This window comes from Mobula hypostoma, chromosome 10 (genome assembly GCF_963921235.1).
Source record: "Mobula hypostoma chromosome 10, sMobHyp1.1, whole genome shotgun sequence".
NCBI lineage: Eukaryota > Metazoa > Chordata > Chondrichthyes > Myliobatiformes > Myliobatidae > Mobula > Mobula hypostoma.
In genome coordinates, this window is record NC_086106.1 from 104,680,987 (window position 1) to 104,693,821 (window position 12,835).

Here is a 12,835-nt window from a genome sequence, read left to right on the forward strand (position 1 = left end):
TTTCAGAAACAAATCTAAAAGGGTAAGTGAACCACTATCTTGATTCGTATGGTTGAATTGCAACTTTAAGAAGCTTGTTAGACCTAACTAGATAATAAGTACTGAAGATTGTTTAATTTTACATATTTAAAGACAACCCTTTTACAACCGAAAGGACTGCCCCTTAACATTGAGGTTTTGAATATGAACCTAATAGGAGTAGTAAACTCTCAGGCACTTCAAGTCTGGGACACACTTTAATATGATCTAGGAGCTGCTTTTCTCTGTCCTCTGCATCAATATAACAATTCAGCTCCCATCACCCAGAGCTACACCACCTCCATGTTGAAATTCTACTTGTCATTTGAAACTACAGCCTGCCCCTTGCAGTTATCTTCCTTGTTTGAGATTTCCCACGAGATACCAACATCTACCCTGTCAAGTCACCTTGTATGTTTGAATAAGGAATACAAGCCTAATGCCACTGGAGTAAAAATTGACTCCAGCAATCGTCAATTGTAAACATAATTTCCTTCCTCCTCCTCGCTACCTTACCTAATAATTCTTTTACAGCATCACAGTTATGGGTATTTACCTTGTTAGCACCAAGTAATTTGTGTAATAACAGCATTTAAATCATATCATTACTAAGAAAGGAAGCAGAGACAGAGTTTGAGTTCATCCTCCAGAATTTATTTTCACTGCTACATTGAAGTAGATCAGAAAAAAGTGAACTGCATTTGAATGCAGAATTTGACTACATATGCAGGTAATTATGAATCTTTTAAAAATATGCTCACCAAGTCTGTGACAAAATATTCTGATCCTGCTTCTGCCAATTCAATGAATAATCCCATTTCAGGGAATTGCACATCCATGCTCCATGAAGTCCAATTACATGGCAGATGTATCTACCAAAATTCAAACTTTGGCCATACATTTGGAAATTTATGGCAGGGCTTTCTTCACAAACGCTGGCACCTTTGCTATTTTAAAAGTTTTTAATAAAATTTATAAAGTATTCTGCTCAAAATTGCTTAGCAAAAATGCACTTTGGTGAATTGGTAATTTGCACTGTTCCTTCACGATTAAAATCTCGATAATTTTTGTCTTGCCATTTTCATACACAACTTCCTGGCCATGAGACGACAGTGAGAGTGACTCTGTTCCTCTGTTCTTTCAGCATTGGGATTACAGCCGAATTGCTCATTCCTGCTGTGGAAACACCATTTACGGCAACAATTTCATCCCCACACCTGTAGAGGATAGAGAAAATTAAAAACCATTTTGCTGAACATGAAAGCTCTAAATACATTTTGTATTGAGACTTGTATTCTTAAGAAAAAGCAAGTATTCAGGTCTTGACTAACCTATATCTTGTCTTCACTTACTTAGCTTGGTTTAGCAATTAATTAGTTGCCTAATTAAAATGCATGGCTCAGAAACTCATCTACACAAGAAAAATGTATATCCAAAAAAGAACCCAATTATAGGAAGATGTCAGACTTTGAATCTAGATCCATGACTAGCTACAATCAAAAGGTGCTATGAAGGGGAAAGAATGATCTTGTGTGCAAGGCACGTAGGACATCATTGCTACCATTTGAGTGACAAATGAAGGCTGCAAGTTGCACCTTTAAGCTCCATGTGCATTGGCAGACCCCTTACTTCAATGGCCTGCTCATCTTCCTTCCCCACACTGTCCTTTTGCAGGGTCTTAACCTGAAATGTCAACCTTTGCATTCACGGATGCTGTTTGACCTGCTGAGTTCTTTAGCAGTTAACTTTTTACTCCAAGTTCCAGTATCTGTAGTCTGGTTTCTCCAGGAAATACATTGGTTCATTTGTAGTGCTCATTGATAAAATTCCAATCTTTTACGTCACCCTGATACTTCCAAAAAGTTGAGAATAGAGATAACAAATCCCTTTGTTGTCAAGTCTTGTGATTTGGTGACCATTTCTGCACATCATTCCAGCTAGAGTCTAACCAATGCCTTACATGCAACATTATCTCCAAGCTTTTCTAATTAAGTGATAAAACTTTGTATCCAATTTACTTGTTTGGTGCAGCCAAACATCATTTTGTTTTTATGAATTTCACTTACTTTAGTCTTCCATCAAAGTATGCTGGTGTTCCAGGTACGATGGTTTTGATGAAAAAAGGTTGGTTTTCTTGCCCATCCTCAAAGCCCCCAACAATGCTAAATCCCCAGCTTTCAGAGTTACTCTTGTACAGAGTAATGTCATTGCAACAGTGAAGGTAACTGCAAGTAGACAGCAAGGGCAGTTAATATTTTTCTATCCATTAAGATCATTTACATTAAATATGATTTTTAACACCGGGTAGACAACCTTAAGTGAGACTTTTCTTTATGACTACTAAATCAGTTATGCCCCATCAGATTTCAATACAAATTAGGCCATCAGTACTGTACAATAATAAAGTTTTAGCTTGAGCATATTTAGTTTTATTTGTTTAGATTTCAATTGCTTTATGTATATTAAATGGTTTAAATTTGAATAACAAGCTCCCAACAAACCAATGTATCTTTAATTTTCTCAAATTCAATTTAAATTTTAAATCACAACTTGCTTTTATTAAATCTTACAAGTTGTGATTAATTTGCTTGCCTGATGGATGACCACATTCTTCTTGATTACTGCTAGCCTGTTTCGTAACAGAAAATCACCATTTTCTCTTCTCTCCACCCCACCCCTCCCTTTTCCACTATAGAACTTAAGGCAGATAAGTATTCCTTAATTTCATATCACTTTGTAACCAGTCATCACCTTGGTAAACTTAGCCACATGACCCATAATGGTGACCAGTCATAACTGTTCTCCTTGCTTGCTTCTGAAGGCTCCTCTGATGTTGGTAACATCTCTGTAGTAGGAAATTCTAGGACTTTCAATACCACACTAGAGGAGGCCGCATTCAATTTGAGAACTGACACTGCTTCATTGTAACTCAGCTGTGTGAGGTCCACTCCATTTATATTCAGAAGTACATTTCCTGTAGCAGAAAATATTAAGCATCAAAATGATAGTCATATCAATAGTAGCAAACAGAACCCCTCCTAGGTTTGCTGACTACCAACAGTTTAAAATTTTCTCCTATCAGAGCTTCGTGTGGCATATAAACAGTAAAACAATGGTTATTCAATTACCTATTCTTCATGTGCAAATCATAAACATGATTATTTTGTGGTGATAGAGGCAGGTACATTAGAGGCTCTTAGATAGGCATTTGGATGACAGAAAAAAAATGGAGTACTAAGTGTGAGGGAAGAGTTAGATTGATCTTAGTGTTGGTTAAAAGGTTGGCATATCATTGTGGGGTATCCTGCAGCATAAACCTCCCCTGCTCTTAAATTCAATCCCTCTAGCAATGAAGGCCAACATTCCATTTGCCTTCTTGATAGCCTGTTACACCTGCAAACCAACCTTTTGTGATCCATGCACAAGCACCCCCAAGTCCCTCTGCACAGCAGCACCTAGCAATTTTTTTACTATTTAAATAATAATCTTTTTCATTTTTCCTTCCAAAGTGGATGACCTCACATTTACCAACATTGTACTCAATCTGCCAAACGGTTGCACTCACTTAACCTATCTATACCTCTCTGCAGTCTCTCTGTATCTTCTCCACATTTTGCTTTTCCATTCAATTTAGTATCATCAGCACAGTACACTCAGCCCCCTCTTCCAGATCATTAATGTATATTGTGAACTGTTGTGGGCACAGCACCGACCTCTGTGGCACACTGCTCATCACTGATTGCCAACCAGAGGCACGCCCATGTATCCCAACACTACTTTTAGTTAACCAATCCTCTGTCCATGCTAATTTATCACCCCCAACTCTATGCATTCTTATGGATAAGTCTTTTATGTGGCACCTTATCAAATGCTTTCTGGAAATCCAAGTAAATAACATCCATATGTTCCCCTCTATCCATTGTGCTCATTATATCCTCAAAGAAATTTTGCACTTGACTTTTCTTCACTCTACTCTTACTTTTCTCTTTTTTTCTCTTATTTTTTCTTTATCCATACTTTTGAGTCTGTTGAACCTACCCCCCCCCCCCCGCCCCGACTATTTAGTTTAAAGCCCTATCCACAGTTATGTGATTCACTAGGATCCAAGTCCCATCATGGTTCAAGTGGAGCTTGTCCCATTGGTACAGCTCCCTTGTTGCCTAATACCGGTGCCAATTTCCCACGAATTCAAACTGACTTCTCCCATACCAATCCTTGAGCCATACATTTAACTCTCTAATCTCCTTGACCCTATGACAACTTGCATGTGGCTCAAGTAGTAAACCAGAGTAACCTAAAATGGGTACCTTTTTAGGTTCTGCTTTTTAATTTAGTCCCTAGCTGTTCAAATTCACTCAGCAGAACCACTTTCCTCATTCTACCCTTGCCGTTAGGTACCCATACGGACCACGACAACTGGATCTTTCCCCTCCCACTGCAAATTCCTCTGCAGGTCAGATAAGATGTCCCAAACCTGGCAACACAGTCTTCGAGACACTCCAGCCTCACAACAGAGAACTGTCTATTCCCCTGACTATACTATTCCCAATTACCACTTCATTTCTCTTCTTTCCCCCCTCTTGAATGGTGCCAGGTAACTCTCCCCCTCCCTGATGTGCCACAGTGTTTGAAGCTCAGATTCCAGGTCATCAACTTTGAGCCCGAATTCCTCGAGCAGCCAACATTTGTTGCAGATGTGGTCCACCAACTCCCACATCATGCAGCTACAGCACAGCACCTGATCCTGCATCATCCCTTTATTTAATTAACTGTAATTTAGTGACTTTTTATTTAACCACTACAAAAACCTTACTTGCTACTTACCTGTGCCTCCTCACCAAAGCTTCAAATTCCCACTTCTACACTGATTCCCTCACACAATGGCCACTCTGCTTTGACCCTACTTTTATTTGCTCCTGCTAATGAATCGATTGGTACACTGATCCTCGCGAAACATTCCTTTTTTAAACTCTTCTCCTCAACAGGTGCGAAGCTCTCTCTTCCCCCTTCAAATCGATTGGTCCGCCACTAATGCAGCTGATTGTTGACCTATGCTTCAGCCTATTCTGTATTTCTAGCAAGGGTTATCCAGAGATAGGGAAGGAACTTGGTCAGAATTTTTTTTTTTATTGTGCAGTGCCAGCTGTAGTTCAGTTGGGTATACTCTCACTTCAGAATTGAAGTTTTTAGGTTCAAGTCCCATTCGAGCAACGTGAACACACTTGAAACCACTGCACAAGAGTCCTATGGTACTCTACTGCAGAGAAAAAGGAATTGATCAGAAAGGAACTGAACTGCATTGATCAGAAAATGCAAAGTTTGATCCTTAGTCTTTATGTGATCAGCTAATCTCAGAACAGCAGGAGATTAGAAATCCAAAATGGTTTGTACCTCATATTAGGGAAGTGAAACTCGGATAGTATTCTCATTCCTAATCACCAATTCTGTAATGCAATTTTTCAATACAGTGGCTGGGCAATAGTTTTAATGTCGCAAACACGAGGGTGTTAGCTGTACTGATGATTATTGTTTGCAATACATCTCCACTTGAGAAGATAAAAGTTTCAAACTCCATCAGTGGAAATAGTCCCCTTACACAGTTAATGGCTGGAGAACAAAAATAGGGGACCCACACTGAATGATGAATGATTACTTTTAACATGGTTTCAGTCCCTTGCAGTCTGTTTGAACCAGAAATAGAATAGATGATGATGATCGTGAATGCAGCAGGCCAGGCAGCATCTCTAGGAAGAGGTACAGTCGACGTTTCGGGCCCAGACTCTTCGTCAGGACTAACTGAAGGAAGAGCTAGTAAGAGATTTGAAAGTGGGAGGGGAGGGGAGATCCAAAATGATAGGAGAAGACAGGAGGGGGAGGGATGGAGCCAAGAGCTGGACAGGTGATTGGCAAAAGTGATATGAGAGGATCATGGGACAGGAGGCCTAGGGAGAAAGAAAAGGGGGAGGGGGGAAAACCCAGAGGATGGGCAAGGGGTATAGTGAGAGGGACAGAGGGAGAAAAAGGAGAGAGAGAAGAAGAAAAAGAATGTGTGTATATAAATAAGTAACGGATGGGGTACGAGGGGGAGGTGGGGCATTAGTGGAAGTTAGAGAAGTCAATGTTCATGCCATCAGGTTGGAGGCTACCCAGACAGAATATAAGGAGTTGTTCCTCCAACCTGAGTGTGGCTTCATCTCAACAGTAGAGGAGGCTGTGGATAGACATATTGGAATGGGACGTGGAATTAAAATGTGTGGCCACTGGGAGATCCTGCTTTCTCTGGCGGACAGAGCGTAGGTGTTCAGTGAAACAATCTCCCAGTCTCCAATTATCCAATCTGATGGCATGAAAAAGACTGGGAGATCGTTTCGCTGAACACCTACGCTCTGTCCGCCAGAGAAAGCAGGATCTCCCAGTGGCCACACATTTTAATCCCACGCCCCAATCCCATTCTGATATGTCTATCCATGGCCTCCTCTACTGTAAAGATGAAGTCACACTCAGAATGGAGGAATGACACCTTATATTCCGTCTGGGTAGCCTCCAACCTGATGGCATGAACATTGACTTCTCAAACTTCTGCTAATGCCCCACCTCTCCCTCGTATCCCATCCGTTACTTATTTATATACACATTTTTTTCTTTTTCTCTCTCTCCTTTTTCTCTCCCTGTCCCTCTCACTATACCCCTTGCCCATCCTCTGGGTTTCCCCCCCTCCCCCTTTTCTTTCTCCCTAGGCCTCCTGTCCCATGATCCTCTCAATTCCCTTTTGCCAATCAACGTTCCAGCTCTTGGCTCCATCCCTCCCCCTCCTGTCTTCTCCTATCATTTCGGATCTCCCCCTCCCCCTCCCAAATCTCTTACTAGCTCTTCTTTCAGTTAGCCCTGACGAAGGGTCTCAGCCCGAAACATCGACTGTACCTCTTCCTAGAGATGCTGCCTGGCCTGCTGTGTTCACCAGCAACTTTTATGTGTGTTGCTTGAACTTCCAGCATCTGCAGATTTCCTTGTGTTTGCGTTTTTAAGATGATGATGAATGAGCAGATTCCAATGTAAAGCAATACAAACTGTTGAGGCTTAAAATCTGAAAGCATATCACAATGGTGCACAGCATACATTTAGACCATCAATGTGATACATAGTGATGTAGCAATTACAAAAACCACTCTCAAAATATTACCTCTCTTGACTCTGCGATCCCTGTAGAGGCAGCCAACAGGCTGGATGCTGGTCACATATATCGGAACCTTGTACTTGTTTTCACGTCCACCTGAAATTGTTATTCCAAGTGACTCACGAGGTTCCTTTTTTAACAGAACTGCCTTTTCTATGCACATTGAAGTCTGTGATAAATCCTAAAGAGAAATAACATTACAGTCAAAAGTTCAAAATAAATTTATTATCAAAGTACATATATCACTGTATACAGCCCTCAAATTAATTTTCTTGTGGGCATACTCAATAAATCCATAATAGAATAATAACCATTACAGAATCAATGAAAGACTACACCAACTTGGGTGTTCAACCAGTGAGTAAATATAAGTAAATAAATAAGCAATACAATTTGAGAACATGAGATGAAGAGTCCCAGAAAGTGAGTCCATAGGTTGTGGAAGCATTTCAATAATGTAGTGAAGTTATCCCCTTTGGTTCAAGATGCCGATGGCTGAGGTGTAATAACTGTTCCTGAACCCTGTGGTTTGAGTCCTGAGGCTCCTGTACCTTCTTCCTGATGGCAGCAGTGAGAAGAGAGCATGTCGTGGGTGGTGGTGGTCTCTTATGATAGATGCTGCTCCTGCGAGATTTCGTGGAGATATGAGCAGTGGTGAGGAGGGCTTTACCTGTGATGGACTGGGCCGTATTCACTACTTTTTTGGGGTTTTTTTTGTTAAAGGGCCCTTGAAGGGACCACGACCTTGTCGTAGGGTTTGCAGGCTTGCATGCCTCAATGACTCAGAGAGCTATGTCGGCTGGAATCAGGGCTTTTTGCTTTGGCTCTTGGTAGGGTCACCCATGCCAAACAGGTCAGAGAGTAGACATCAGTGGTCCACTGGTCCTCTAGGTTTGGGGGTTCAGCTCAAGGCTAACAACCTTGACTGGTCAAACAAAGCTTATCAAAACAGCAATGAAGAATCCTTCTACCTTTGTGTGTGATGGTATTCCTGAGTCTCCACCCTCAGACTTGTATGACTGATAGTGAAAACCGAGAGGGAGCTTCTGGCCTTATGAAGGAAGCCCTGAATACCGTCAGAGATGGAGGACCTTCATTGCTGCCCTAAATGCCAGTGGCATAACAGGCAGTAACTAGCTAGCTCCAGACAAGGATATTTCTGTTTCCAAATGAGGCTGTGATGCAACCAGTCAACATACTCTCTACTACACATCCATAGAAGTCTGTCAAAGTTTTAGATGTCATGCCGAATCTTCACATACTCCAAAGGAAATAGAGTCACTGCCATGCTTTCTTGCTAATTGTACTTAGGTGCTGGGTGCAGGACTGGTCCTCTGAAATAATAACTGAGGAATTTTAAGTTGCTGACTCACTCTGCCTCTGATCCTCCAATGAGGGCTGGCTCATGAACCTCAGGTTTCCACTTCCTGAAGTCAATAATCAGCTCCTTGGTCTTGCTGACACTGAGTAACAGGATTACATCAAGTAAGGGGATTAAAGGAATAAAGATCCAGATTTTCAATTCATAGATAGTTGGCTAATTGTTTTAAAACAAAGTATTTTGGCCCAGTTTGCACATTCAAATGGTTTTAGACCTTTTGTTGCCAAGTTTTGGTGTTCCTGGAATTTTGTTGTTGAGAATTTAAAAATAATCTCAAATTTAATGATAAATTATAGATTTGCAAATCAATAGCCAAAATAATTATTATGAAGAGATTTGCAATTAGGTTGCGGAAATAAACTATATAGTTTACCCCTAAAATTAAATGAATATTTCCTTCTCCCTGTCTGTGGCTGTTCAGGAAAGGCCGGGGGAGTGGATTTTAAAAGTATTATGTGCTTGTCCTAATGAAGTTCATAATCCGAGGGATGTCTAACAAATTTTGCATGCAACAGAAATCTCAATAGCTTTGCCACCTATTTACTGCCAGCACAAAGTCTCAATCAAACTAACTTAAAAGGATATTGTAGAATCTTTATGGACCACTGAATCTATGCAAGCTCTTATTACCACAATGCGGTTCCCAATTCTTTTGCCCAATTCTTCTGCAAATTATTCTCCAAGGAGCTTTTCCTATTCCCTTTTGAAGGCAATAATTGCCCCTAAAGGTAACGGAGGTCAAAGGATTAATCGGGTGTTATGGAATTATGCATAACATAATTATGTATTAATTAAAATGCAAACTAATAGTCAGGAAATAAAACCTGTTCACAATTTAATTTCAACTGATACATTAAGGCTATTTCAACCAATCATCGAGTGTTGAACATTTTAATTCTGTCCTATTCAACTACTCAGGATAAGACAAAAGAGACATGTTCATATTAATTAGTGATCATTCAAACTTCCAGATGAGATCAGGGAAGGCATTAAGTGACCATTTTCTATATTAATACATTGTTAATTTTGTATCCCTGCCTCTTAATTTGCAATTCAGGACAGGTCCTGTCACTTAATATTCTGGCTCGTGTACTGTATATTCATGGAGTCATCCCTCAACATGGTGACAAAAGGATTATGCACTATTTTGGGTGTCTGGAGTTTGTGCTCAGAAACTTTCAAAACAGACATGAATATTAAATATTCAAAGGTGTCAGCTAATTGGGATGTACAACCATTGTAAATATGTAATTCAGTTCTGCAAAGTTACCTGCTAAAGTAACACACACAAAATGCTGGTGGAACATAGCAGGTCAGGCAGCATCCATAGGAAGAGGTACAGTCAACGTTTCGGGCCGAGACCCTTCGTCAGGACTAACTGAAAGAAGAGATAGTAAGAGATTTGAAAGTGGGAGGGGGAGGGGGAGATCCGAAATGATAGGAGAAGACAGGAGCTGGGGGAAAGAAGCTAAGAGCTGGAAAGTTGATTGGCAAAAGGGATATGAGAGGATCATGGGACAGGAGGCCTAGGGAGAAAGAAAAGGGGAGGGGAGCCCAGAGGAAGATGGAGAGCAGGCAAGGAGGGATTGTGAGAGGGACCGAGAGAGAAGGAAAAAAAAAGGGGAAATAAAAATAAATAAGGGATGGGGTAAGAAGGGGAGGAGGGGCATTAACGGAAGTTAGAGAAATCAATGTTCATGCCATCAGATTGGAGGCTACCCAGACGGAATATAAGGTGTTGTAAAGTAGGTGATTATAGCTATTGAAGTTAATTGTTTGTTGTTATCTTTGTGGTTTAAAAAATATCCTGCCCGTAAGATGGGCTGACAAACCGCCACCCCACAAAATCTATTTTTGTCCAATATGGCCACCAAATAAGAGGCAAACATAAGAAGAGATTTCATTATTAAAGAAGTGTGTCAAGCTAGTTAACTCCTCATTTGCCAGCCTAATCCCTCTTTCAGCATTTGTCCTTCCTCCTACAGGTCATAACTCTTAAAGTATCCTTTCAATCTCTCTAAATGGGATGGGCTCTTCTGTCTGAACCGCACTCTGAGGCAGTGAATTCTAGACCTTTATCAACCAAGTGAAAAGAAACCTTTGTCCCATCTAATCCTTCTACAAATTACATTAAATACATAGCTATTGGTTTAGACCCCCTGGCTGAAAGAAGAATATCCTTTTTAACTCTTAATCAGGCCCTGTAACTTAATCACCCTTCATTCTGTTCTGTCTCTCAACAAAGAACCCTGGTATATTCTTTCTAGTCTCAGCAATATCTTTGTGTAATATAGATTTTGTTGAAATAGATGCTCATTTGTATATAATCAGGGAAGTGATTTAGAATCAAAGTGAGGGTGGGAGACACAGAAATGCTCAGGATTTCTAATTGACAGAACGTGACCTGTGGAATCCAACAAGATACTCCGCACCAATTTGCTAACTCCTTAGACAATGAAGTGAAAAGACTCATAGCCGAGGCACAAAAATAGGCTGCATCATTAGTTGGTAAACAGTTGCAGAATAACTTTAAGAGTTTATATAACTGGGAATAGTTGAGGTAAACAGAATTAGATATTGCCAAATATGAGGTAATTCACAGTGTAAAACTAGAAATATTGGAGGCACAAGCAGGCTTGGGATATACTACACTGATCAAGAAAATATCTTTGGCAGAGGCAGAAAATCAAATATCTAAGAGGCTGGTGTACTCGGTGGGGGTGTGGGGAACGGGGGAAAGGTAGAAGTTTTACCATTATTATACAAAGCACTGGTTAGGTCATTAACTGGAGTAGCAAGACCAATCCTGGATAGATTCATTCTGTAGGATATTTTAGCTTTGAATCAGACTACTATTTGAAGTCTAGGGCTGAATTATGAAAAGAGATTGAGTCAACGAAGCAGGGAAGGTAAGAGTATGATTTGAATGAAGCTTTTAAGATATCAGAATTTGTTTTAATATCCCTGATATATGTCATTAAATTTATTGTTTTGCAGCAGCACTGCAATGCAATACATAAGAAAGTATAAATTACAATAAGAAATACATGTAAAAATTAAATAAATAGCACATTCGTAACTCATTCGTAAGGCCAGTGATGTTGTGGGGATGGAACTGGACTCTCTGACGGTGGTGTCTGAAAAGAGGATGCTGTCCAAGTTGCATGCCATCTTGGTCAATGTCTCCCATCCACTACATAATGTACTGGGTGGGCACAGGAGTACATTCAGCCAGAGACTCATTCCACCGAGATGCAGCACGGAGCGTCATAGGAAGTCATTCCTGCCTGTGGCCATCAAACTTTACAACTCCTTCCTTGGAGGGTCAGACACCCTGAGCCAATAGGCTGGTCCCGGACATTTCCTGGCATAATTTACATATTACTATTTAACTATTTATGGTTTTATTACTATTTATTATTTATGGTGCAACTGTAATGAAAACCAATTTCCCCCGGGATCAATAAAGTATGACTATAACTATGACAAAAGTAGTGAAGTAGTGTTGATGTGGTAGTGCACTGTCTGTTCACAAATCTGATGGTGGAGTGGATGAAGCTGTTCCTAAAATGTTGAGTCTGTGTCTTCAGGCTCCTGTACCCCTCTTGATGGTAGTAATAAGAAGAGAGCATGCCCTGGGTGATTGGGGCCAATAAGATATAAAGGGGAGCTGATGGTTTCTCCTGGTTTGGAGTCAGAACCGGACCTCCCAGCAGTAAAGCAGGAAAACGTGCAGGACGATTAGAGATTTGAACAGCAGCTAATGATAAAGTCAATCAGTAGTTTTAAATGCATGACACATGGCATTTACCAAACAAATAGTAACAAGCAACCTGGAGCAAGCACAGGTAGATGGAGTTAGCTGCAGATCTCATTAAATGGTGAAAGTAAGTCTTTCAATTCCTTTTCCCAGCTTCCCTTTAGTTAACTATATTCTATTTTTAATCAGCATGACAGTGATATAAAATACTGTAACTTGCTCCTTTATTATTGGCTACCATACCCAGGACTGATTGACAGATGCCATACTCATTTCCTTGTTCCTGCAGGTACAGAAATCATCACTGGAGAAGCTGCAGGAGTGAGCAATCAACTTTCGACAATAAAAACTTCTTCCAATGGATCAAAAAGGCATCATACGTCTATGCTTATGAATGGTATGAATTACAAACTGATGAACAGAACAGAATTGGAGTCTTTATATTCCGAATACCGGATTAACTTACATAACTAAAAGCGAAACCTGGGAAAAATTATGTTAA

General features: G+C 40.3%; 1 protein-coding gene across 4 annotated transcripts in view; it reads right to left on the minus strand.

Moving 5' to 3' along the window:
• Positions 1–71: 71 nt before the first annotated feature.
• lnx2b (ligand of numb-protein X 2b) overlaps positions 72–12,835 on the minus strand; it is an 87,109-nt gene continuing 74,345 nt past the window's right edge. For all 4 annotated transcript variants that reach the window (XM_063060963.1, XM_063060964.1, XM_063060966.1 and 1 more), the window contains 4 exons: positions 7,199–7,373; positions 2,770–2,992; positions 2,085–2,243; positions 72–1,235 (listed from right to left, as the gene is read on the minus strand). In XM_063060963.1, the coding sequence (XP_062917033.1) occupies positions 1,100–1,235; positions 2,085–2,243; positions 2,770–2,992; positions 7,199–7,373 (693 nt within the window). In that variant the 3' untranslated portion in view covers positions 72–1,099. The remainder of the gene's footprint in view (positions 1,236–2,084; positions 2,244–2,769; positions 2,993–7,198; positions 7,374–12,835) is intronic.